Source organism: Carex rostrata, chromosome 25 (genome assembly GCF_964058835.1).
Source record: "Carex rostrata chromosome 25, lpCarRost1.2, whole genome shotgun sequence".
Classification (NCBI taxonomy): Eukaryota; Viridiplantae; Streptophyta; class Magnoliopsida; order Poales; family Cyperaceae; genus Carex; species Carex rostrata.
Genome location: NC_135942.1, coordinates 4,035,325 through 4,062,256, shown reverse-complemented (window position 1 = coordinate 4,062,256; position 26,932 = coordinate 4,035,325). Strand labels below are relative to the sequence as shown.

Here is a 26,932-nt window from a genome sequence, read left to right as displayed (position 1 = left end):
GATGAGAGGCGTCATGTATCTATCTATATTATACATGAGGAGGGATCAAATTACAACAAGTTACCACAACCATTTACTACATTTTCAAAGTCCAAATCGTTGATCCAAACCGTTAGATGTGATCTCTACAATAAAATGTGCTTGGAGACCAAATTTTATATTTTTTGGAATTTTTTACTATTTATTTGGGTACGTTTGGATGACACAGGAATAACGCTAACCCAGGAATAGCTACTATTCCTGACGAGCTATTCTTAACACAACACGTTTGGATGAAAAAAAAATGCTATTCTCAACAAAGGAATAGCTCGGGTTAGCTGCTATTCTGCTATTCCTATGAAATGTTGGGTTAGCGGCTATTTTGAACCCAGGAATAGCTGTTATTCCGAGTTATTCCTTGATTCATCCAAACGCACCAGATGGGTACAAAATTCAATGGTCTGAATTTGACTAATTTTTGTACCCATCTTAATAAATAGTAAAAAAATTCTAAAAAAATATAAAATTTGGTCTCCAAGCACATTTTATTGTAGAGATCACATCTAACAGTTTGGATCGACGATTTGGACTTTGAAAATGTAAAAAATAGTTGTGGTAATTTGTTGTAACTTGATCCCTCCTCATTTACATTTTGTATTTGTGTTTTCTTTGTTTCATAGAAACTTTCATGTATAAAAATCTTGTTTATTTATTTATATATTCATTAACTGTGATTTCTTCGTGCTCTAATTAGAGGTACGCGGAGGGAGAGGAAGGAAAAAACACTGTGCGCGGAGGAGAGTGCAATTTGCCTGATAATTTCTTTTACTCCAGAAGAGGTGAATGGAAGAGGAAGTGGAGGTGAAAGCCCACTGTTTGGAGGAAAGAGGAAAACACGAAATGTTGATTTTTGAGATTTTTTTGTCACTCCCAAATCAGAGTGTAAAAATATTGTTCAGAGGTGGTCTCACTTCCAATCTATCCTCATTCTTTTATTTAATGAGAATTTTTTTCTCGCTTCTGAAGCACAGCTTCGTTGTCGACTATGAAAAGATCCCAATATTGAGCATGATCTCCAATGGCCTATTGGTCTTTGACTTCCACCAAGTAGGTCGAAGACTCTTTGGTGTTCAAAGCTACCTTTTTAAAAAACTACTAGCTAAAAATCAAGATGTTGAAATAGTCCTTAATTTTCCTTGTCTTGTACTAATTCAGTATATTTTTCTTTACAGCATATTTTCTTGACAAACTTTCTTTTCCAACTTTCTGATGTTCTAGAAAGGAAAAAAAAAAACAGTAATTAAGAAAAGATAGTAAATTCGATTTCTTTTCCAACCTTCTGATGTTCTTTTCACCATCTTTTTCTTATTTTTTTTTTTTTTTTTTTTTTTTTAATTTTTTTAATTTTTAGATATTTTACAGAAATTAAGACAAAAAGAGAGAGTAAATTCAATTTCATTGATTTATTAATTCTTTGATTGTTCTACAAACAGTAGACTGTATATAAGCTTTGACACGAGTTCATCTCCGTTTGAAACAATTTCCTTACCGCTCCAACAATAGAAAAGCAAAGAGAAGAGAAAACAAAAAAAAAAAAAACCAGATGGTTTTTCATGAACATCCTTATGCTATTTGTTTTGTTACACTAGCAATTTTAGAAATTATTCCACAATCACTTTCAAAGTATCTTCCTTTCTAGAATTACATTTTTATTTATGAGATGCATTAAATAATTTGAGGGTGTTCTTAGGTTCACCAAGTTTCTCAATGAACTTAAGTCTAAAACTCGTCAAATTGGCTTCAAATGACGAATCCGAACTGTTGAAACCCATCTATCTTACAAGTGGTGCATCTACATGTAAATTTTTTTTTTTTTTTTTTTTGCATAGAGTCAAGTGGTAAAAAAAAGTTCAAAAAATGAATGCATTAAAATGAATGTATTAAACTTCTAATTTTGACCACTTGACTTTACACTAAATTAATTCAAATGTTTAAAATTTTCATATGTATACGCATCACTCGTAAAGTAGGCAGATTTCAACGGTTCGGATTCGTCGTTTCAAACTAATTTGACGGATTTTAGACTTGAGTTCATCAAAAAAATTGATGAACTTAAAGAACACCCTAGTTCTATATTAAATAATTTAATATACTTTTTCTTCTTTGTAATTTATTCTTTTATATGTTTGAAATTGACACTTGCAAGAATGATGTAATTAATACTTCCATAATAAAGTTAATTAAATTAACAATTGTTCCATATTTCTATTTGAATTTCCAATTGTCAGCAATTCATTGGTAAAGTGGGATTAGGGGGATAAAATTGAATTGCCATCCCTATCAAAATTTTCTAATTCCGCCACTGAGTTGGAAAAAGTTGTAATCAAACCAAAACAAAACACAAAACACCCAAAAAAAAAAAAAAAAAGGGAAGAAAGCTGCACTGATGGCTGCATCGGTTTAGGCCACAAGGAATCGAGTGCATATCCTCTGAGATCTCTCTCTCTCTCTCTTGTTTCATAGGAACTTTCATGTCTAAAACACTTGTTTGTTTATTTATATATTTATTAACTGTGATTTCTTTATTGTCAATTATGAAAAGATCCCGACACTAGGTAAGATCTTCAATGGCCTAGAATTCACATCCTCTCCATTAGCTGATAAGGGAATCTTTTACAATTAGTAGATCTGAATCTTCTTGGTACGAATTTCAAAATCCAATAATGCTGCCCCTGCGCTAGCCTGAAGCCCTGAATCTCAAACCGTAAAGTGAGAATAATCCTTTACAATATCTGAGAGGATACGAATCCCAATGGCCTATTGGTCTCGAGTCTCGACTTCCAAGTTCCAACAAGCTTTGGTGTTCAAAGCTACCTTTTTTTTAAAAAACTACTAGCTAAAATTCAAGATGTTGAACGAGTCATTATTTTTCCTTGTACTAATTCAGTATACTTTTATTTATGACATATTTTCTTGACAAACTTTCTTTTCCATCCTTCTGATGTTCTAGAAAGAACAATCACCATCTTTTTTCTTATTTTTTAATTTTTAGATATTTTACAGAAATTAAGAAAAAAAAAGGAGTAAATTCAATTTCATTGATTTATTAATTCTTTGATTGTTCTAACAAAGAGAAAAAAATAGATACTTTTTCATGAACATCCTTATGTTATTTGTTTTGTTACACTAGCAATTTTAGAAATTATTCCACAATCACTTTCAAAGTATCTTCCTTTCTAGAATTACATTTTAATTTAGGAGATACATTAAATAATTTAATATACTTTTTTTTTTCTTCTTTGTAATTTATTATTTTATATGTTCTTAGGTTCACCCAGTTCCTCGGTGAACTCAAGTCTAAAACCCGTCAAATTGGCTTCAAATGATGAATCTGAACTGTTGAAACCCGTCTATCTTACGAGTGATGCGTCTACATGTAAAAAAAAAAAAAAATTTCAAATTAATTTTGCATAGAGTCAAGTGGTCAAAAAAAGTTCAAAAAATGAATGTATTAAACTTCTAATTTTGACCACTTGACTTTACACTAAATTAATTCAAATGTTTAAAATTTTCATATGCATACACATCACTCGTAAAGTAGGCGAATTTCAACTGTTCGGATTCGTCGTTTCAAGCTAATTTGACGGATTTTAGACTTGAGTTCATCGAAGAACTTGATGAACTTAAAGAACACCCTAGTTCTACATTAAATAATTTAATATACTTTTTCTTCTTTGTAATTTATTCTTTTATATGTTTGAAATTGACACTTGCAAGCACGATGTAATTAATACTTCCATAATAAAGTTAATTAAATTAACAATTGTTCCATATTTCTATTTGAATTTCCAATTGTCAGCAATTCATTGGTAAAGTGGGATTAGGGGGATAAAATTGAATTGCCATCCCTTTCAAAATTTTCTAATTCCGCCACTGAGTTGGAAAAAGTTGTAATCAAAACAAAACACAAAACACCCCAAAAAAAAAAAAAAAAAAACAGGAGAAGAAAGCTGCACTGATGGCTGCATCGGTTTAGGCCACAAGGAATCGAGTGCATATCCTCTGAGATATCTCAACTTTTGCGTGACCGACGTATCCGGTGCCTATTCGGGGGTGGTGGAGGGGTCAGTATTATGTGTGCTTTGAGATTCGTGCGTAACGTATTTAAACGGTTTGGATTTTCCATAAAGTCACGCAAAGTTTGAGATATAGCAGAGGATACGAATCCCAAGGAATCAGGACTGGATTGGGCCACATGAGCCTGTATAGGGGAGCATGATGACGTCATCCCACAGTGGACTTGGGTGGTGAGTGGGCCCTGAGAGCCCATTTTCTCTTGTACTGGGTGATTGTGGGGGCTTTGAGTTGGTGCCAATTAGTTCAAACATTTCACATGACAGTTTGTCATTTGTCACGGAGAGAGGATTTGGGCCCAAAAAGAGTACACCTAATGGACCCTTTTTGACACGAGTAGTGTTCCCTTCTAATGGGAACACAAGACAGCATCGTGGATTCCGCTTTCTGGTTGTTTTCAGTGTTTCTGTCTTCTGTGCTGGTAATAATTATGTGCCCCTGCTAGAAAAGAATAGAGTAGGTTCGATGGGTATCAGATTTATCTTTTATTTAATGGGTTTCAGGATTCCTTTGATCTGATTTAATCAGACAGTTCTAAGCAGTCTTGTTAGACTTTTATTGTTAATGGTTGATGGCTCCTTTTAGTTTCATTTTATCTCACCTACACATACTGAGCTTAACAATTTTTCTTATTATATGCATTATGCTAATATGAACAATGTAAAATAGATAATATATGGCAGATGGGATTTGAATTCAAATTTTCGTGACTACAAAGTAAAATTTTAACCACAAAATTATAAACACGCATTTAGTATTTGAGGAGAGTTAAAATACATTATAAGTTTTGTTCTCCAATTATACCCCACATCATTTTTTCAAAGTTCAAACTGTCGATCCGAACCGATCAACATAATATCTATATTAAAATATGCTTCGAGAACAAATTTTATTTTTTTTTGAAAAATTTACTATTTTTTTAGATAGGTACAAAATCACTGTTTTTGGTTGGTCCAGAAGAAGTGATTTTGTATTTATCTAACAAAATAGTAAAAAAAATCCAAAAATATATAAAATTTGGTCTCTAAATACATTTTAATATAGAGATCATGTTGACTAGTTCGGATCGACTATTTAAACTTTAAGAATAGAGATAAAAATGTGGGATATAATTAGAGCACAAAATCAATGATGCATTTTAATCCTACTCTTAGTATTTTATGAGGGACCAAGACTATATATATATTTTTTAAGATAATAAAACTTAATTGAATTTTAATGTACATAATTAATTATTTTTTAAATTATAGGGGTGCTAAGAACCCGTTGGCTTTCATTAAGATCTGTCTCTGAATATAATAACTAAATATGTACAAATTTAAGAAATGATCTCGAGTAAAATGTTTTATGTCCTTGTAGAACAATAAAGTGAATGTTCTTTACTGTAAATTATTAAAAAAAATCATAAATACTATATAATAGTTGCGAGTACTTTTGTCAACTTTTTCACAAAAGAGTAATTAAATTATATATGCTTTCAAAAGCTAGTGCGGAGAGAAGGTGATTACTACAAATATCTTTTTTTCCAAATTAAATATTTAAAGGGGTGGGTCTAGGGGTGCAAACGGGTTGGATATTATCCGACTCCGTATCCGAAAATTTAATATGAATATTCGATATCTGAATATCTGTGCGGATACGGATACGGTTTTGAATTTTAATTATCCGTATCCGAATAGTAGATATATATATATATATATATATATATATAGAGGTGGGCTACGGTGAGTTGCGAAGTAAAACGCGTTTCTACTTCACACCGTATTTTTATTTTGAAAGTCCAAACGACCGATCCGAACCGTTAGATGTTTAATCCATATTGAAATGTGCTTAGAGACCAAATTTTACATTTTTTGGAATTTTTTTACTATTTATTAAGCATTTTTGAAAATTGCTGTTTTGCTGTGAACAGTAAAAAACAGTAAAATTTTCTGGACCATCAGATCAGCGACTTTCAAAATTGCTTAATAAATAGTAAAAAAATTCCAAAAAATGTAAAATTTGGTCTCCAAGCACATTTCAATATGGAGAACAAGATGAACGGTTCGGATCGACGTTTTGAACTTAAAAATCGCAAAATATGAGCGTGAAGTAAAATAGTCGCTTTACTTCGCAACTCACCGTAGCCCATCTCTATATATATATATATAGAGTACGGCTAACGCGCTTCCTCTAGCATATGGGCCGAAATGCTTCCGGTGGAAATTGGAAATTTCAAAATCCAAAAAGACGATCTGAACCGTTCATCTCCTTCTCCATATTAATATCTGCTTGGAGACCAAATTTTACATTTTTCTGAATTTTTTTACTATTTATTAAGCCACTTTGAAAATTGCTGATCCAACGGTGGCTTACCAAACAGTAAAAATCAGAAGCTACCGTTGGATCAGCGATTTTCAAAATGGCTTAATAAATAGTAAAAAATTTCAGAAAAATGTAAAATTTGGTCTCCAAGCAGATATTAATATGGAGAAGAAGATGAACGGTTCAGATCGACTTTTTGGATTTTAAAATTTCAACTTTTCACCAGAAGCATTTCGGCCCATATGCTAAAGGAAGCGCGTTAGCCGTACTCATATATATATATATATATATATATTATATAATTTAATATAAATTATGAAAAAAAATTATGTTATTCACTATTATAAAAAGCGGATATCTGTATCCGGTTAATATCCGATCCGTATCCGTCTAATATCCGATCCGTATCCGTATCCGGAAAATAAAAATGGATACAGATATGGTTTTACCACTATCCGATCCGTTTGCACCCCTAGGTGGGTCTCATACTTGACAAAGGTTATTGTCAAAACCACAAAGATTGACTGTTGTATTGCCACTATATTTTTTCCTCTCACTTTGGAAAGTGAGACATGAAATGGCATCCTCAGATTCACCGCACTAAATGTTTTGACTGTCACCTCTCTGTCTCTCTCTATCTATATCTCTCTCTCATATATGTAGGTTCTCATACCACAACCATTCAACACACTAGAGAAAAGAAGCCCCTAGCTAGTAGCAAAATTCTGATTAGTGTTTTTTTTGGATGCTGGTTCTGGCAAATATGCTTCCTCTCGACAGCAGATGGAGAGCTCCAAAGGGATCGCATTGATCTCTCTCTCTCTCTCTCTCTATCTCCCCTTTCTCTTACCTATCTCTATTTAAGTTAATATAGGAGATCGATCAGTGCAATTCCTTTGGAATTTTCCATTTGTTGCCACTTTACAAAAAGAAATTAAAGGTCGGAAATTGGAGCCACAGATTTCGCTGTACGTGTGTCTCTCTCTCTTTCTCTCTGTTTTGTTATCATTATTGAAACTGTGTCTTGGCAAGGTTTCAAAAAAGAGACTGTGCGTCTCTCTCTCTCTCTCTCTCTCTCAATATATATAAATTTTTTGTTTTAGAAACTTTGAAGCAACTTGTGTATGTGCTACATATACACCTCATGAATATATCTTACATGCTATGATGCAAGTATGCAAACCGAGCTTGTTAATTACATTAGCATGTTAGCACATGTTAGCTTTCTGATTTTTTTATTTACATAAGATGCTGGAAATATAGCTGGTATAATAATTAACAAATCAAACTCGTGATATTTGAGGGTTAATTAAAGCATGACAAAAGCGTGAATTAATTTCACAGGGGTTTTTTCTTTTTATACTAAGTTAATTAGAACTAAAGGCTATATATATAATATCTGATCCATTCGAAGGTTGTATTTGTTAGAAAAAATCCCTTATACTTACCATGAAATTCGTCTTTTTATATTTTCTTACAGCAGACATTTTCTATTTATAGAATTAAAAGACGATTACTAATTATCACACACATAAATTGGCCAATGAAAACAAAAGTCGATATTCCTGAGATATTTCAATGTTCTAAAGCATGCAAAATATCATCCACAGCTACCCGTTCGTTTTGTGCATGATTTCTTAATCTTTTTCTTTTTCTTCTTCTTCTTCTTGTTTTTTGTTTTTTGTTTTTTTTGACAAAAGAATAATAAGAACATACTTGTCGTGCTAATTATAATAGTTACTACTTACTAAGCTAGAGCAACTTCAATTAGAAATATAAATATTATCTTTACCATGAGATCATGAGCTCTTTTAGTTGATCAAGTTTATTTTGAGAAAATTGCTCTCAAAATATTTCATAGTATATTTTACACGTTTATGAGCCTAAGGTTTTAGGCTTAAGCATATATATTAATCAATAAACATTCACCAAAAATTAAATTTTAGCATTTTATTTATGATAAATTATATATACGAGAATATGCATCTCAATTTTAAGGTAATCTAGGATTGTCCCCTCGAACTTCATCCTGAAAATAAAAATATTTTAGAATAAATTTGATTTTTACAGTGTTAATTTTTATATAAAAAAAAGTTTTACAGCCATGTAAATTTTGAATATCAATAAATATGCAAAAAGTTTTAAAATCTTGACGATTTTAAAAAATAAATTCTATAGTATGGGTATGCATGATTTTATATTAGAGTTATTGGTACTAAGATTATTTATTTTACTCAATTTTGATGTAAATCTAGGGGATGATTTTTTCTTTAAATTAAATCTTATAATGTTTTTTGATGTTAAGGATCTCCCAGATCTCATTCTATTGGAAGAGGAAAGAAGTCCCGACACGACCCAAGTTTTGGACCTTCTCTTGTCCCTTGCCTAGGAAACACTAGTGGAAGATATGCAGGGTTCTGATAATGGCAACTCCCCATATCCAATGTCTGAAAAAGAGGAGGAGGGTGAAGACTTATTAGATTTGTAGTACTTAGTTTTGTGCATGTTATGATATTTTGGTATTTTCTTCTGTTGCTATCTTTCTTAGTTTTGTACATGTTATAATATTTTGGTATTTTCTTCTGTTGCTGCTTTTGTTTTGAACAGCGGTAAAGACTTGCCGTATTTGATTTTGGTACCAATTTTAGATACCAAGTTAGATATGCTATTATTTATGATTTCAATGAAATCGATGGTATATACCACTATTTTTCAAAAAAAATATTATGGGCATGCATGATTTATATTAATTACATATCATGTCTATGAAAAAAATGTGAGGTTTTGATGTATGTTTTACCGTACACCAAATGTTTAACAGTTCAAAATTAGTATTCCTTGATGTATTGACAAACAATACTTAAATTACATGAAATTTGATTGTTAAGTTGTCTATAATATCCAGCAACATACCTATAAATTTACATTTTAATTATTTATTTTAAATTATTTTTCGTATTGTCACAATAACCTTCATTATGAGTTGATCCTGTAATGAATAGGAGAAGAGTTAATCCAATTTTTGTAAGAACCAAAATATTTCTAAAAAAAATTGTGTGGTGGCGGAAACCCAAAAAAAAGATGTAAGATTTTCATGGAGCAATTGATAATACAACCTGTGGCCTGATAGATAAACAGTACATGAACTTCATTCCTATGAGGAAAGATTTAGTGCGCCATTTGAAGCGCTGTAGTTGCTTGCTGGGGCTGTAATTAATTGGCGTGAACTATATATAGCCCACTAATTTATTCAGAAAAAAAAACCCGGCGTAAATAGAAAACAATTGCAAATAATTCGTAAAATTCAGGAAAAATTAGTAATATTCACGAATTATTCAGGTTTAATTCGGTCAACTAAATAATTCAGCGTTCAATTCGGCATCACCCAAAAAACGAATTATTTGGGTATAATTCGGATATAATACTATGCTTGCTGGGACTCAGGTTATTAATTGGCATGAACTATATATACCCCACTAATTTATTCAGAAAAAAAAAACATGGCGCAAATGTGGAATTAGAATTGTTGAATTTATTATAAATTAATTAGTTTGCCTAATTATTTGACAAAAACTATCCATTTTTCAAATTATTTAATACTTACTTTTTAAGAGAAAATAATGAAACCAGTACACTAGCATTGAATATTTTAAATATTTATGTTCATTATTTAAGCAAAGAAAAATATAACAAAAAATACGTACATATCAATGTTATAATTAGTACTCCGGCAAGTGTGAAAACTGAAAAATTAAGATTATTTCTTAAACTTCGCTCCGAAATTTTTTTTTTAAATAAAATAATTTGTGAAAAATATTGCATTCGACAAATTTTAGTTATAATAAATATCTCAGAAAAAAAAATTGTATAATGCAAAATTACATGAAAACCACATGGAAATTCATGCAAAGAAATACAAATTTTGCACCTAATTAGGCAAGTTAGCACATCTATTTTAACGAGGAGAAGAATGAATGAGAGAATGCACAAATCATCTATATGATCAAGATAAATAATGAGAAAAAGTATGATAATATAGATGAAAAATATAGGTGATAAGACATAGCTAAGGGGTTTTGGTAATTTATAATTGTAATTTAAGTTAAACTCAAGAAAGGAAAAACTCTCTGATGGATTCCGAAGATGACGTTTTTCTTGGTTTAGAGGGATCAGACCTCTCTAATTATCTGCGTGATAGGGTTGATTGCGATGCATGCAATTGATGCTGCTGCTGGCTTCCTCAATGAAGTTTCTAGTTCCTCTACTAGTATTAGTGCTGTAGTTATTAGTGACACTTCTTAATTGCTTTAGTGGACTATTATGACTATTATGCCGTCAGTCTTTATGGTTCTTATCCCATGTTTAGGTTTTTTCAGAGATTGTATTTCTCTGCTTTTGTATGAACATTTGAGTCTCGCAATGAAACTGGTGGACATTGATTTTAGAACTATGCTAGAGCGCTTCTACTATTTGTTGTACTTTGATTTTTTTTTTTGGTGTAATTTTGTTTTCCAAAAAGGAAGACTAAGATTCCCTATGAATTGAGATATTTCATTCTTATTCTTTCAAATTTTTATTTTTTTATAAAAAAATTACATAAACTTATTATTCGGTTCAATCTCAATTTGTCCCCTACCACACATTTGCTGCAACTGATGCATCAAGTAACTTCAGATTCACGCAATTGGTTGCTCCGAATATTCATGATGAGTTGTAGAGCGACAAAACGAAGCCAACAGTCACGGAGAGCAAAGTTGAGGTTTGTAATTTTGTGCTAAATCTGATTTGAAATGTTGGTTAAAGTTACATGTGTGTCATATTCCGATAGGTACTGCTGTCGCTCATCTTTAATAGAGTCATATTCCACCCTGATATAACACGGAAACCTCTTCAAATTGAATACATCTTTAAATGTTCACCTAAATGTCTATTTCTCCAAGTGTGCATGCCCAATAGATTTTTTTTATAAACCATAATTAAAAAAATATATATTTTTTTAATGAAACCAACGTGATTATTTTTTTTTTAAATTAAGAACTAAAATGTCATTTCGGTCCAAATTTTTTTTTCGAGACCGAAATAATAAATCGGTCCGAGCTATTTTCACAATTTTTCTCGAAATATGTGAAAACAGTTGGGACCGAAATGACATCTCGGTTCTTATGATTTTTATAAAAAACAAAGCAATCAAGTTGTTTGGTAAAATCTATTTTTTTATTTATGGTTTCTTAAAAAAATTCTGTCCAATACCTATTTTTTTAAGCAGATATATTATATATGTAAACACTTAACTAGTTATTTTGTATGGTAAGTTAGTTACTTGTAACATATAATAATACAAAAAATGATCGAGCGACTGTGTTTTTAATATATATTAAATTATTTTTGTAAACACTTTTTTTTTTTTTAATATTTGGCTAATATTTATATATTTTCAATTATTAATGCCTATCTGACGATGTGCTAAATTGCAATGATGACTACCCCTTTTTTTTTTTTGTTAAAAGTAACTTATTCAATTATTTTTAATAATTCACAGTCACATTGTCATACTTTTTTTTTATTAATTATATGCTAAAAACGACTAGTTTATATAAAAGTTAATTAAGTATTTGAATGTACAACATATCAGCTAAAACAAACTTGTATTCAAGAGTAAAGCTAGCGTGTGACATGCTCACCAAGAAAGTTTGGTGAGCATAACTCCAAAAGTATATCGGATCGACGTCAAATGCCATATCCAAACCGTTGAAATCCATGTACTTCATGAGTGATGCATATACATGCAAAATTTTGAAAGTTTCGAGTTTATTTGCTACACGGTCAAGTGGTCAAAGAAATAATAAAAATTGAATATATAAAATAACTTATAATAAAATGTTCATTTCTTTGACCACTTGACCGTGTAGCAAATAAACTCGAAACTTTCAAAATTTTGCATATATATGCATCACTCATGAAGCACATGGATTTCAACGGTTTGGATTTGGCATTTGACGTCGATCCGATATACTTTTGGAGTTATGCTCACCAAACTTTCTTGATGAGCATGTCACACGCTAGCTTTACTCTTCATATAACACATGTTAGGTCTCTATCAAGGATTGTTTCATTCAAAATCTGATTAATTAGCCAAGCAAATTGCGCTGACCAATATTCCTATTACATTTTTTTTTGAATTAATACAACTGGGCACACATAAAGAGTAATTAAAACTTGCATGAATTTAAATTCACTACATATATTTACTCATGAATTTATTTTACGAGACCATCGAATTTTTCTAAAATATAATTAAATTTGAATAGTTGATCTTCTTCTAATACAACTGTTTTTTCCAAAGTTTTTATCATTAAATTTTTTTATATAAGATCAACATATAGCTAGGAAATTGAACTGTTTTAATACGTAACATATGTTTAACTTTCAGTAATCTTTAATATTTAATTAACTATAATCAATTGTTCAAGACTTCAAGTAATGATAAAGTAAATAAAAAGGTGCAGCAGCTAAGTTGTTAAACAAGTGTTATGTCAACAAGATGTTTCATGATAAAGTGGGTATATATGTAATGACAAAGAAAGGCAACTAGGCAACACTATTTTCTTTGCAGCCAAAATTGTCTTTCCAAGAATCTCATAAAGGACCTATAAAATTTCATATTGCAGAGTTTTTTATTCTCTTCCTAGTTTTTTTAGGCAGAACTAAAAATAAATAAATTGGAAGAGCTAAATCGTAAAATGTATAATATATATGTAGTAACTGGAAGTTGAACATAAGTCTTCAAAATCAGAAAATGGAACTCTAACCATTAAACTATAGTAAGCACTTGATATTTTATGAGGGTGCTGAATATATGAGTTTGGCCAGTATAACATCAGTGTCATTTCAGTCTATATAACACCAACTCTAAAACCTATTCAATTGACTTCGAACGACTAATCCAAACCGTTCAAACCGATTTACATTATGAGTGATGCGTTTACATACAATTTTTTTTTTATATTTTCGAGTTATTTTAGTATCAAATCAAGCGGTAAAAATATTGAAAAATTAATGTATTACAATTAACTTAAAAACTCACACATTTGACCGCTTGACTTAATACTAAATAAATTCGAAAAGTTATAAATTATGCATGTAAACGCACAACTAATGAAGTAGATCGGTTTGAATGGTTTGGATTAACCGTTTGAAGTTGATTTGATAGGTTTTAGAGTTGGTGTTATATAGGTTGAAATGACACTGATGTTATACTAGCCAAACTCTATATAAATTTTAAGAAAGAAAATTCACTTAACTTTTTCTATATACAAGATTTTTTTTTTTTAAAAAGGTAAATTTCACTGGAGGTCACTAAACTTTGTCATTTGTCACGAATTGGTAACTCAAGTTTGATTTGTCGTTTTTTAGTCACTCAAGTTTGTCATGTGTTCTAATCAATCACTCTATACTTTTCCGTCCAAAATGCTAATGGAATATGCTCATTCTGTTAGTATTTTGGACGGAATATGCCTATTCCGTTAGTATTTTGGACATAATGAGTATATTCCGTTAAGATTTTGGACGGAATGAGAATATTCTGTTAAGATTTTGGACGGAAAAGTATAGAATGACTTGATTGGGACAAATGACAAAATTGAGTGATTAGAAAAGGTCAAATCAAAATTGAGTGACCAATTTGTGACAAACGACAAAGTTTAGTGATCTTAAGCTAAATTTATCCTTTTAAAATTATAAGAATAACTATTAACTAAGCATCACTCACTTGACTCTAGATCCTTCCCTACTAGTCACTAGTTAAACTAGTTTTGGCCCCATTTAATTCTGATCGTTAATATATATATATAGAGAGAGAGATGAGTTACGGTGAGTTGCGAAGTAAAATACGTTTATACTTCACGCAATATTTTCATTTTCAAAGTTCAAATAGCCGATTCGAACCTTCCAACATGTTCTTCATAATAAAATATGATTGGAAACTAAATATTACGTTTTTTTGAAATTTGTTTACTATTTATTAAGTCACTTTGAGAATCTGAAAATCCGGGTGAACAGGAAAAATTTGTGGACCACCGGATCGGCGATTTTCAAAGTGACTTAAATAAATAGTAAAAAAATTCCAAAAAAATGTAAAATTTGGTCTCCAAGCACATTTCAATATGGAGATTATGTTGAGCGGTTCAGATCGACGTTTTGATCTTTAAAATTGCAAAATATGAGTATGAAGTAAAATAGTTGCTTTACTTCGCAACTCACCATATATAATTAATTATAACTACGGATATTTTTTTTATTTACTTCTAATTAAGCTATGGTAAAAATTACACCAAGACAATTACAATCAAGCTGATAGGACCATCCGACCATAGGCGTGGTCCAGACAAGCTTGCTCTTATCTTATAGTTGATGCTATTAATAATAGTAAATATTCTGTAGTTGACAAAACAGACTATCATGCTACATAAATAATTTTTGGGTAATTTTTTTTTTTTTTAGTAAAGCTGATCACTACATTAAAAACTAATTCTCATAATATTTGTTATTTCTAAGGCTCGGTTAATTTAAGTATGTCTTTGTTGCTATCTAAACACATGGGAATAAGTTTTTTAGAATCAAGTTGGAGGTTAAGTCATCCGGGCTTGTAATTTTTTTAATCAAATGTTGATTTTTAGTCTCAGTATAGGTCTAAGTTTTAAAAAAAATTCAAATCAAAGTATACATGATTTCGATATTATTTTAGTAGAGAATTGTCAGTTCTGTAAGGAACAAAACCAACATGTTTTGAGTTTGTATTTTTTAATTACACCTATTCCTGTGTTTTGAGATAAAAATAGAGTCAAGCCTTCTAACTTTAAACACCCACAAGAAAATTTTCAATCGGAATTTGAAGATGCAATCTTTTACAATAGAAAATATTGTCTTGATTGCTAGACCAAACTGGTTCATACCAGTGTTGTAAATAACGGTATGCGGTCGTTGGACATACAAGGTACTGTCAAACAATTAATTGAGAATAATCGGAAATAATCGACCGATTATTAAAAAAAATTCATGACAATTTGATCATCGCTAATGATTAATCGACCTAAACGGACGTTTTTTACAACACTGGTTCATACTAATTTAAAAATTCTTGATTCTCTTTAAACTGGCAATTAATTATTCCTATACTCGGCTTCAAGAAAAAACCTTGTATCATTTAATAGGCTTTTTTGTACTGGGCCATAAAGTACCCATAATTAATAGTAACACAATTTTGGGCTTTTGTCAAATGGGATTACAAGAGCAACTCTGTCATCACGTTGCAATGGATTTTCAGGATTTCTCAGGAGCACAAAATAATTTCTTAGCTTTGTATCAGAAAAAGACACATACCATATATCGAATGTGGTTTATTCTTTTGTTTTAAAGTTGGTTCAAGGATATTATATCCCTCCAGAATAATTGTAACTTTTAATTTTTATTTAAAAAATTTGGCCACTTCACCACCTTATACATCAAATTAATTGATGGAATGCTAAAAAAGGAGGATTTTTTTTAAATAGTATCAAATTTGAATATTTCAATGAAACAAACATGCTAGATTTGATTTTTATGAAAAACAGCTCCCGTGAATCGGTGGAGGCAGATTTTTTTTGCTCCATCACACTTAGTGCTGACATATTAAACTGCCACCACCGATCCACAATTGTTTTTTTTATAGAAACCAAATCTAACATACTTATTTCGTTGAAATATTTAAATTTCATTTTATTTATAAAAAATAAAATAAAAAGGAGAGTCATATTGGATTATTTTCTGTAATTAACGAAAATGGGATGTGATTACATCTGGATAAAAATATAATTCGAGCTATCCATAAAATAAATTAAAATTCAGTAATCAAATATAAATTCTGAAAAAGAAATTGAGTGACATTTGAAAAATTTACCCAAAATATTCAATTACTTCCGAACAAAATAGTACATTTCCACCTGTAAGAACTAAGAATTACCATGGTTAATGAAATATTAAATTAATAAAATGCCGCACTTCCATTGAAATAGCGCATTATATTTTTCAAATAAACCTCCAATAAAATGTACAAAAACACCATCTTATCGGATCTCCAGCGTATCGAATGGACATGCGCCCGCGTGCGTATTAATTTATCAAGAGTAGAATTAGGATGTTCTTAACAAGAATCCTAAATCTGCCCCTGCCTTTGCTTGCTCAAAAAACTTATAATACATACGAAAAATACTAAGTATGAAATGATGCCTAGGTTAAGCAAGAAAATCTTTTGTTGGATTAAGTTTGGTTCGGTTTTAATGAGCCCTAGTAGGCTAAAGAATTTTGATACAGGGTTTATTTTTCACTTGTACCAGTGTGTACTGGTACAGCTGGAGTAGTATGTTTTGTTTTGTAAAAGGATTCTGAGTTTTTGAAATACTTAAGCCAATGATATTTATCTGAGTCCTGAAATCTTGCTACTGTCTAGCTAGCTAATGAATCAGTTACTCAAATTCAGTACCTAGTAAGAGATGTAAAGTGTGTGTGGCTCAGGAAAAATTGAATATCTCAGGGTTTTGTAAAAATGTTTCTGGTAATGCAATTGGGCCATCACGGCCTTTGTTTGAAAAAAAAAAAAAAAAAAAAAGTTTGGTTCAGTTGGTTGGATTTTTGATCTCTTTTGCAGTTCTGCGCTCTTTAATTTCTGATCCGAGCCAGACACTAGTAAACTTCCACTCATGATAATAAACTTTTAATCTTACCGTGGATAAGTTAGGGATCAATTTTCCATGAACACTGGGTTGAACTTTTTGCCTTGGCGTGTCCAGGTAGGGGTGCAAACAGATCGGATAATATCTGACTGTATTCGAAAATTAGATATGGATATCGATAGCTGAATATCCGTGCGGATTCGAATATGGATATGATTTTGAATTTTAATTATCCGTATCTGAATAGTAGATATATACTACATAATTTAATATATATTATGAAAATATTTATGTATAAATCTATGAATATTCAATATCCGATCTGTATTCGTCTAATATTCAATTCGTATCCGTATCCGAAAAATAAAAGCGAATACGGATATGATTATACGACTAACCGATCAGTTTGCACCCCTTTGTTCACATAGGGGTCTACAGATTTGTACTCCTAAAAGGAAAATTATGAATTTATGATAATGTCACTTCATTAAAGTCAGAACAGTAGAAGCGTCCAGCCGTCACCTGTCCAATGCAAAGACAACCTTTTCAAACTAGATCTATATTATCTGTATTAGATATGGATTGATGTAGTGGTTTGCGAATGGACCGGGCCGGGCGGTTCGGGCAAAATCCGGGCACGGGCACGGTTACGTCACGGGCACATGGGTACAACGGGCCAGATATCACGGATGTTTTTTTCAAAAATCTTGTCCTGTCAGTTTAATATCCGTGCTCGTCACAGGTTCGGGGGCAGAGCGGTCCGGGTAGAGGGGTCGGGCGGTCCGATCCGGGTCCGGTTTTTTTTCTATTTTTTTCTGTTTTTTTTCAGTTTTTGTTTCTATTTTTTTTTTCTTTGAAACTTTATAAGACAAAAAGTTTATAAGAGTGTATCTAACTTTTATGGTCCCTTCATCTGAAATAATAAATATATTGTTCAAACTTTTAATAAAAAAAAAATCAAAATTGTTGTTGTGTTCTTCATCTATTAGATAGAACATTTATCAATTCGGTTATTTTTGGTCATCTATATAAATTCGTTAAAACTCAATCAATAAGAATTTTTAATTCTTTGATAAAATATTAAATTACTTTCTAATTGGTCCAAATTTACAGACAAATCCAAATTTGAAAAATAAAATCTAACCTATTCAAAAATAAATCTAATTACTTAACCAATTAAAAAAAATAAATCTAACCTATTTATTTAATCCATTAAAAATAAATCCGAATTTGAAAAATAAAATTTAACCTATTCAAAAACAGAAATTATAAATAGAAAAAAACAGATAAAAATATGCTGTTTCGGCCTCTGTTCCTGGCCGGAACAGGCTGTTTTGGCCTTTGCAGAGAGAAGCTGTATTTTCTGCAAAGGCCGAAACAGTATGTTCGGGCCAGGAAAAGAGGCCGAAACATCATATTTTTTTCCTGTTTTTTTAAAAATAAATCTAATTACTTAAAAATAAATCTCTAATTAAAAATAAATCTAATCTATTCAAAATAAATCTAATATTTTCAAAAATAAATCTAACCTATTCAAAATAAATCTAACATTTTTAAAAATAAATGTAATCTATTCAAAAATAAATCTAACATTTTCAAAAATAAATCTAACCTATTCAAAATAAATCTAACATTTTTAAAAATAAATCTAACCTATTCAAAATAAATCTAACCTATTCAAAATAAATCTATCATTTTCAAAAATAAATCTAACCTATTGAAAATAAATCTAATATTTTTAAAAATAAATCTAATCTATTGAAAAATAAATCTAACATTTAAAAAAATAAATCTAATCTATTGAAAAATAAATCTAACATTTTCAAAAGTAAATCTAACTTATTCAAAATAAATCTAACATTTTCAAAAATAAATCTAACCTATTCAAAATAAATCTAACATTTTTAAAATAAAATATAATGTAACATATTCACGAAAATAAATCTAACATCTTTTTTTAACCTATTAAAAATAAATCCGAATTTGAAAAATAAAATATAACCTATTCAAAACAAATCTAATTACTTCACATATTCACAAAAAAAAAATATAACATCTTGCTTTAACCTATTAAAATAAATCCAAATTTCAAAAATAAAATCTAACATATTCAAAACAAATCTAATTACTTCACATATTCAAAAAAATAATTCTAACATATTTTTTTAACCTATTAAAAATAAATCCGAATTTCAAAAATAAAATATAACATATTCAAAACAAATCTAATTACTTTACATATTAAAAAAAAATCTAACATATTTTTGTAACTTATTAAAAATAAATCCGAATTTCAAAAATAAAATCTAACATCAAAACAAACTAATTACTTCACACCTAACAAATCTAACATAAAATAAATAAATCTAACATATTCAATAAGTGTAACAAATCTAACATAAAATAAATCTAACAAATCTAATTACTTAACAAATTTAACAAATCTAACATAAAATAAATCTAACAAATCTAATTACTTAACATTCAATAAATCTAGCATAAACTAAATTTACTCGACAAAAATAAATTAATCTAATATGAAATAAATGTAACCTTTAAATCTCGCGGAAAAATCTTGCGGGAGGTGCCGAACTTCGTAATTTCGATACCTTCGTAATTCCGTTTGCGCATTTGTAGAATGAATTAAATTTACAATCATATTTTTTTTAAACAATAAACTTAAAAATTGAGAATAATAAAATTTGAGATTGAGAGAATGAGATAATGTGAAAATATTGAGAGGAAGAGGAGTGTATTTAAAGAGTTTTGATTGGAGGGGGAATAAAATTTGAAATTTAATAAATAAATAAATAAAAAGGGAATTGACGGGTGGGTTCGGCCGGTCTGGGTTTGATTTGATATGCAAGTACATATGAATATGAAAATTTTGTTCAACGGTTCGGATTGTCCAATAGAATTTTGAAAATGAAAATATTAGTCTGTATTACAAACCAAATCGTAACATGAATAGTAACATAGGCTCACTCAAAAATAATGAGCAAGTCTATGGTATTATGCATGTCATGGATTGTTCCATAATACGGATTAATATTTTTGTTTCCAAAATTTTAATGGTTGATCTAAACCGTTTAACATAATCTCCATTTGAATATGTGCTTGCGGACTGAATTTTATATTTTTCAGAATTTTTTTACTATTTTATAAGATAGATAGAAAATCACTTGATATGAAAATTATGGATCATAAAAAAACAATGATTTTCTATCTTTCTTAAAAATAGTAAAAAAAATTTAAAAAATATAAAATTTGATATGCAAGTACATATTCATATGAAAATCATGTTAAACGGTTTAGATCGACTGATAAAATTTTGAAAATAAATATATTTATTCGTATTACGCACTAAAAAATAATAATATGATTTCGAAATATCCTCAGGTAGACTTTTGACTTGTGAGTGGCCAGTACAGAGCACTGGATGGTACAAGGGTTAAAAAGGACACCACGTCAAGTTTTAATTCTATGTGGCGGTTACAGTATCACACAGTGTGAGAACAGAGAACTCACTGTTATCTGATTATTTCATTTCTTGTCAGCGACTCGTTGCACAAAAGGAATCTAAGAGCGGGAAACAGTGAATCCAAGGTGGTCCCTGATCATATCTTTCGCTCATATCCAATTGGTGGGGGCGTTTATCCAATTGTTGGGGTGGAACAGTAGCTACCTGTATCTGGACCCAAGTGGTCCTTTGTGAGGGGCCCATCTCCATTTCCCATTTGGTGGTCTTAGACGAATGATTGGTGGCCATGCCTGAGATTTTTAGCTGTTCTTCACTTTGCGATAATGACTTCATCCAAATCATTAACTTCAATATTCTCCTCCAGTAGATGTTTGGGGGGTGGTATTATTGTTCAGTTGACCTTAAAAGTTAAAACTTACTCAGAAGGTTACAGGAGGAGAGCGGAGGAGGAATTTTTCTTTATAAACCATAATTAGAAAAAAAAAAAAAATTATGAAACCAACATGATTACTTCTTTTTTTACATAAATCATGAGATTTTTTTTTTAAACCGAAATGGTAATTCGGTCTCACGTATTTTTACAATTTTTCAACATATTTTTTTTTGAAATATGTGAAAACGGCTATGACCGAAATGATATTTCGGTTTTTATGATTTTTGTAGAAAAAAAAAGTAATCATGTTGGTTTCATAAATATCTTTTTTCTAATTGTGGTTTATAAAAATAGGTCGTGGAGGAGAGGGGAGGAAATGTTTTTAAATTTATTTGCTTCACAATTTTTATTTTTATAAAGAGGGATGGCATAGAAATATTGAATTATTTTTTAGAAACTAAAATTTTAAATCTCCAAAGAAGGGATTGATTTTTTTTCTTCTTCGGAAAATGGTGCGGTTTCATCCGTTTCGGGCAAATATGTGGTCAAGATTGATTTTAACATCTGAAAAATACTAGTGAACTGTACCACTAGTGCAGTTCCATCTTTTTTTCGAAAAAAAACAATCAATACATTTCTCGAAGATTGGAATTTTTAATTAAAAAAAATCAAAATATTGTATCTATTCTGCCTCTCAAGTGAATAAATTTTGTGCTATCTATAATGAGGCATAGAGAATTGAACTAAACTAATTTTATTGTTGCTACCATTTATTTTAATGTCGTTTTTTTTTCTTTTCTCTCTAATATTTTTTAGAGAACACCACTCAATTATGCCTTTTTATTTTGATTTTGATTTGGTATTGAATTGTACATTACAAGTGTAATTTTATTTTGAGAGATGTTATTAGTTAGGAATTGAATCGCTATTAGTTTGTTGGGCATGGTCATGTCATCTGCAAGTATCAATTCTATTTATATTAAATGTAATTACATATACAATATATTCATAGTTCACATTAATATGAGAAATTTTGGTCTGCACGTGATTAATAATACAAGCAGTTGAGGAAGAGCAAATTTTTGACGATCAATCATTCATCTTTTTTTTTTTTTTTTTTTTTTTTTGCAACAACAATGCATATCTAAATATGTGCATGTGTTAAACTCTTCATCTTATATATATTATAGTGAAAATTTATTGAAAATCCTTTTGGTTTTTAATGTTAGGTGCCTGCTTTTCCTTTAACAGAAGGTAATGTGTTTAAATATGCTATTGAAAATTTCATATTGCTTTGAAATACATGTGCAAAATTGTAGTTGTGACAATTTTTGAAAATATGAATTTGTGGAAAGAAAACTTTCTTATTAAAAAGGTGAGGTAAAAGTGGGGTTAGACCGGAACTTTAGGTCATCTAATAGATCCAACTTTTGGGGTCAGACTTTGCATTTTTCAGGATCTGACCAGTGACCAGCATATTTTGAGTTTGATTTTGAGGTTGTTTTGATATTTTTGGAAGTGCAATTAAATTGAATGATGTGTATATGGGGTTGTTCGTTTGTCACGGGATTACACGAAATGAAATTTGATAGGGACGGGAATTCACTTTTGAAAAAGCGGGAACCCATAGTTATGAGTATGTAAGGGATTGATTATGGGAATGTGCTCAAATGAGTGTTCGGTTGTACCATGGGATTAGTTATGAAAAATCTTATTTTCTTTCTAAAATGATTCATATTATACAATTATTTTATTTATAAAATTATTAATAATATAATTAAATAAAATAAGAAAATAGTTACAAATAAATTAAGGAAAAAATTATAAAAATAAAAACTAACATATTAAAGATTTTAAAGTAATATATATTTAATTTTTTTTTACATACTACGGACAAGACACGAAGTATTTAAAATTTTAAATTATTAGCTAAATCCAATTTAATATTAATAATTATGGTAAAATATCTTAATTATGCTAAGAAGTAACTAATTTTATTGATTGTGATAAGCTGTGCCACTTGGGAAGAAAAAAATGAGCTTTGATTGAATTGGAAACTCAAATAGGAAAATACCATGCTGCCGAACGCATATGGGACAAAGACTCATATTTTGATTTTTTTCTATCAAAACCCAAGCAACCGAACGGAGTTAGTGTATCAATTTCTATTTGTATGCACTTTCTTTTATATAAAGTGTACTCATTTGGATGGCACTTTATCTGATTCCCATGCTTACTGTAATTTATTATCTACTATTGCTAATTAATCCAATAAAAAATTGGAAAAATGCAGCAAAAGAGCAAAGAAAAATGGTTGTGTTTTCCAGAAATTCACTTTATATTGCCAGTAAAAGCGGTCCTACAAAATCATGTAGTCAAAGAATAATAAGTAGTGATAGATACTCTCTCTAGCTGGGGATTTGTTTATCATTACTACTAATTAATTGGGTGCAGAAGCCAAAAAAAAAGAAAAAGAAATGAAAAATAGTCAATTTTCAGAGCAGTGAGACGTCTATTAATGAAATTGCAGCAAATCTAGTTCCAGGGTCTGTTCCTGGCATCAGTCTTCCAAAATTGATACCCACCTTACTAATGCATGCTACCGTGTATGAAGGTAACCTAAACCGAGTCACAAGTTTCATCTTACAAAAGACTTGCTTCATGTATTACTACACAAGACTTGATACAGAATTACTCTTCAAATCATGCAGGCGCGTAACGGATGGCTGTTGCGTTCTGGATGATAGATTAGGACAATGATGGTCTCGGTCTACCTCTTAACGAAGAACATTTTACTTAGTAGCAGCTTCGTTTGCACTAATGGTTCTCAACTATTGTGTGAACTAGGTCTATGAGAAATCCATATCGCAAACAGAATCCGATAAATGGATAGTTTTGTTCCGAAATTTATTATCTCATTGAATTCTTATCGAAGGTCGCTTTGTACCCATCCTCTCTCTTTCCCTCCTCTGCTTCGCTCTGCTTTTTTTAAGCTTTTACTCTACCTCTCCTTCTATTTCTTCTCCTACTTTTTAGATAGACATGAGGTTTTGCTTGCTTTCACACTATATTGTGCTGGTTTTCTAGTTAAGTCAGGCATTTACTGCCACTTTTCGTTGATTTATCGCCCCCAAGTCACAGAGAGGATCGAGATTTGGGGTTTTTTTGAGCGAATACAGTGGCTTTGGTTAGGTCCTTCTTTCTTTCTTTCTTTTATTAGTATTTTTTGTCGTGTTCAGTGAAACCGTGCTTGGTTTACTTCAAAAAGGGGGCCTTTCTTTCTTTGCCAATAGAAGACAACCAAAAGATTGTATCCTTTTAAAAGGCATAAGTTAATCCGAGAGAAAGTACACCTTTATCCTGTGTTGAGTTGAAAGTTTGCTGTTTCTTATATGAAGCATTGCCGAAAGTTTCGATTTCAATCCAAAATGACCAACTTTTCCCCGAATTTCCACGTTACTACTCACCCTAAAGCTACAATTAATTGAAATACTTCCTGTAGTTCCTATCAAAAAGCATCCAATTTCTTGAATCTGGTATCAGCACCACACAACCCCTGATTGACAACATATTGGGGCTACTGGGAATTCTCTTACTGATGCATGGAAGGGAAGGAGCCATATTCAAGCTCAGGCTTCTCATCTTACTACATCCAAAACAGACCCATGCCCGCATCAGTATCCGGTGCAGGCCCTAGACACCTTACAGGGCTTCATAGTTTCCACGGGTCCCATGTGGGTTTTCACCCGAACCCGATTTCCCCGCCCGGGGTATTATCCATGCAGCATTCAAATATTGGGTTGGGTTTTGATATGGAGCCTCCATCATCCCATCAGACGGTGCCCTCTGGTGCTATCCCTCAAGGAGAGGTGCATGTGAAAAAGAAGAGAGGTCGACCGAGAAAGTATGGGCCCGATGGTAAAGCCCCTTCCCAGGTAGTGCAATCACAAGCCTTGAGATCTGCAAATGAATCAGGGTCTGCTGGAAATGCTTTGGCATCTGTACCGGGAGATGATGCTCAAAAGAAGAAGCGAGGACGGCCTCCCGGTACCGGAAGAAAGCAACAGCTTGCTTCCCTTGGTGTGTAGTCATAAATTTAAATTAAATTCAAGATTATTTTCGGGTGCATTTGCGAATATATCCTATTTAGGAAGTGATTGAATTCAAAAAAGTAAAGTAAAAGAAGTTAAATGCGATACCGAAAATGGAAAAAAGAGAATCAAATTTGCTTAATATGGGTTTTGTTTGAACAAATATGACCAAATGCATCACTGTTCATAGTTGTGTTGAAAACTCAAAAATAGTTGCTTGATATTGATATTAGACCATTTATTCATTTTTTTTTCCTTTTCACCATTAGGTGAATGGTTTTCTGGCTCAGCTGGAACAGCATTTACTCCACATGTCATTATTATTCGTCCAGATGAGGTATTCCACCTTTTTCTTTAATTTATTTTCCAAATTTTATCACTAGCATTAACATGTCTCCAAAAATCCAAACAATAGGCATTTAATTTAAAACAAATTTTACAAGCCTTTCAAACTACAAAGATTATAATATTGCAATTTTAGAGTGAATGATCAAACTAACCCTAAGAATAGGTGTCAAATTTCTGGCAAACCTTAACCATGATTTGAGCAGATTACACAGAAGCTAAAGATGACTAATCTACAATTAAATTGTACAATTTTTGACAATAGAGCATTATCACCATTTGAAAAATAAAAGTCTACTTATGCAGGACATAGTATCGAAGATTATGGCATTCTCAAATCAGGGCCCACGTGCAGTGTCTATTCTGTCAGCAAATGGGTCTGTCTCTACAGTAACTCTGTGTCAGTCTGAATCTTCTGGAGTAGTCACTTACGAGGTTAGTCCCTTAGTTATATTTCTTCAAATAAGGTATTATTCCAATGAATCATCGCCTTGGTTAGTGTTAATCTTCTTCTGTGGCACATTGATAATATAGACTCTGCATTGCAGGGTCTTTTTGAAATTCTGAGCTTGTCAGGATCGTATTTGCTAACGGAGAGTGACAGTTCACGTACCAAGAGCGGGGGATTAACAATAACCCTCTCAGGTCCTGATGGCCGGGTACTAGGTGGCATTTTAGGTGGAGTTCTCATAGCTTCTACTTCTGTTCAGGTGCGCCCTTAAACAATTTCTGGCTACTGTTTTGCTCATAAGTGGTATATGGTATAGGAACAAACAATGCAAAATCACGAGTCGGTACCATTCTTGTACCAGTTGGCATGGCACTACTACTTCTCTCCCTCTCACGTGTTTCTGCACACACACAACAGAGCAAGAGAAGAAACATATCTTACTTACAAAGAGAAAACCCAAAGAACCCGAACAGAGAAATACAGCAATTCGCCTGTATAAGCAATGTTCATAAATTTTTTCTTCCCATTGATATGGTTTTTTGGTGAAAATGCAGGTTGTGATAGGCAGTTTTATGTATGGCATCTCAAAATCAAAAACCAAAAATAAAAACAGAGAAGATTCAGATCTTGGAAAGAGAGAAGATGCGCCAACTGGTTCAATGCCTACTCCAATTCAACACCAAAATATGATATCCATTCAGCCTAATGAGAGTTGGCCTGGCTCAAGACTGTTGGATATGAGAACATCAAGCATTGATATAAACTTGACTCGAGGGTAGCATTTCTCTTCTGATGCAGAGAAAGAGAAACATTGTTGTGAACATGTTAGTTAGAGAGGTGAGAGGAAAATTCAGAATTTTCACATTATTCAGGTCAATTGTTTTGGATGTGATCCTTTTATTATTCATTAATTTCAAATTCTTGCGGCTTCCATTTTTTTTTTTTTTTTTTTTTTTATGCTTGTTCTGTTGACTGCTGCTTCGAGAGATATTTGCAACACTTACATGGTGATGCTCTAGATTGTAATAATCTAATATTTAGACGAACATTTTTTGTGCGTAAACTACT

At 31.1% G+C, this 26,932-nt stretch overlaps 1 protein-coding gene and 1 long non-coding RNA gene across 3 annotated transcripts; both read left to right on the top strand.

Annotated features, from left to right (window-relative positions):
- Window positions 1-7,069: 7,069 nt before the first annotated feature.
- Window positions 7,070-9,044, top strand: LOC144543700 (uncharacterized). 2 transcript variants are annotated; one of them, XR_013508041.1, is made up of 2 exons: window positions 7,070-7,385; window positions 8,733-9,044. It is a non-coding gene; the product is annotated as an uncharacterized LOC144543700 (long non-coding RNA). The 2 variants fall into 2 exon arrangements; XR_013508040.1 differs by having other exon boundaries at window positions 8,723-9,044.
- Window positions 9,045-23,891: 14,847 nt separating this feature from the next.
- On the top strand, window positions 23,892-26,807 carry LOC144576170 (AT-hook motif nuclear-localized protein 11-like). The gene is made up of 5 exons (XM_078326457.1): window positions 23,892-25,057; window positions 25,338-25,405; window positions 25,720-25,848; window positions 25,962-26,123; window positions 26,419-26,807. Exons 1-5 carry the CDS (start codon window positions 24,580-24,582, stop codon window positions 26,641-26,643), a joined length of 1,062 nt encoding a protein of 353 aa, XP_078182583.1. The 5' UTR covers window positions 23,892-24,579; the 3' UTR covers window positions 26,644-26,807.
- The last annotated feature ends 125 nt before the right edge of the window (window positions 26,808-26,932 follow it).

Excerpts from the sequence above, each read along its gene's own strand:
- LOC144576170 (XM_078326457.1), top strand. The coding sequence starts at position 24,580 with ATGGAAGGGAAGGAGCCATATTCAAGCTCAGGCTTCTCATCTTACTAC. Across the intron at positions 25,058-25,337 it reads GCAACAGCTTGCTTCCCTTG|GTGAATGGTTTTCTGGCTCA; the intron begins GTGTGTAGTCAT and ends TTTCACCATTAG. Across the intron at positions 25,406-25,719 it reads TTATTATTCGTCCAGATGAG|GACATAGTATCGAAGATTAT; the intron begins GTATTCCACCTT and ends CTACTTATGCAG.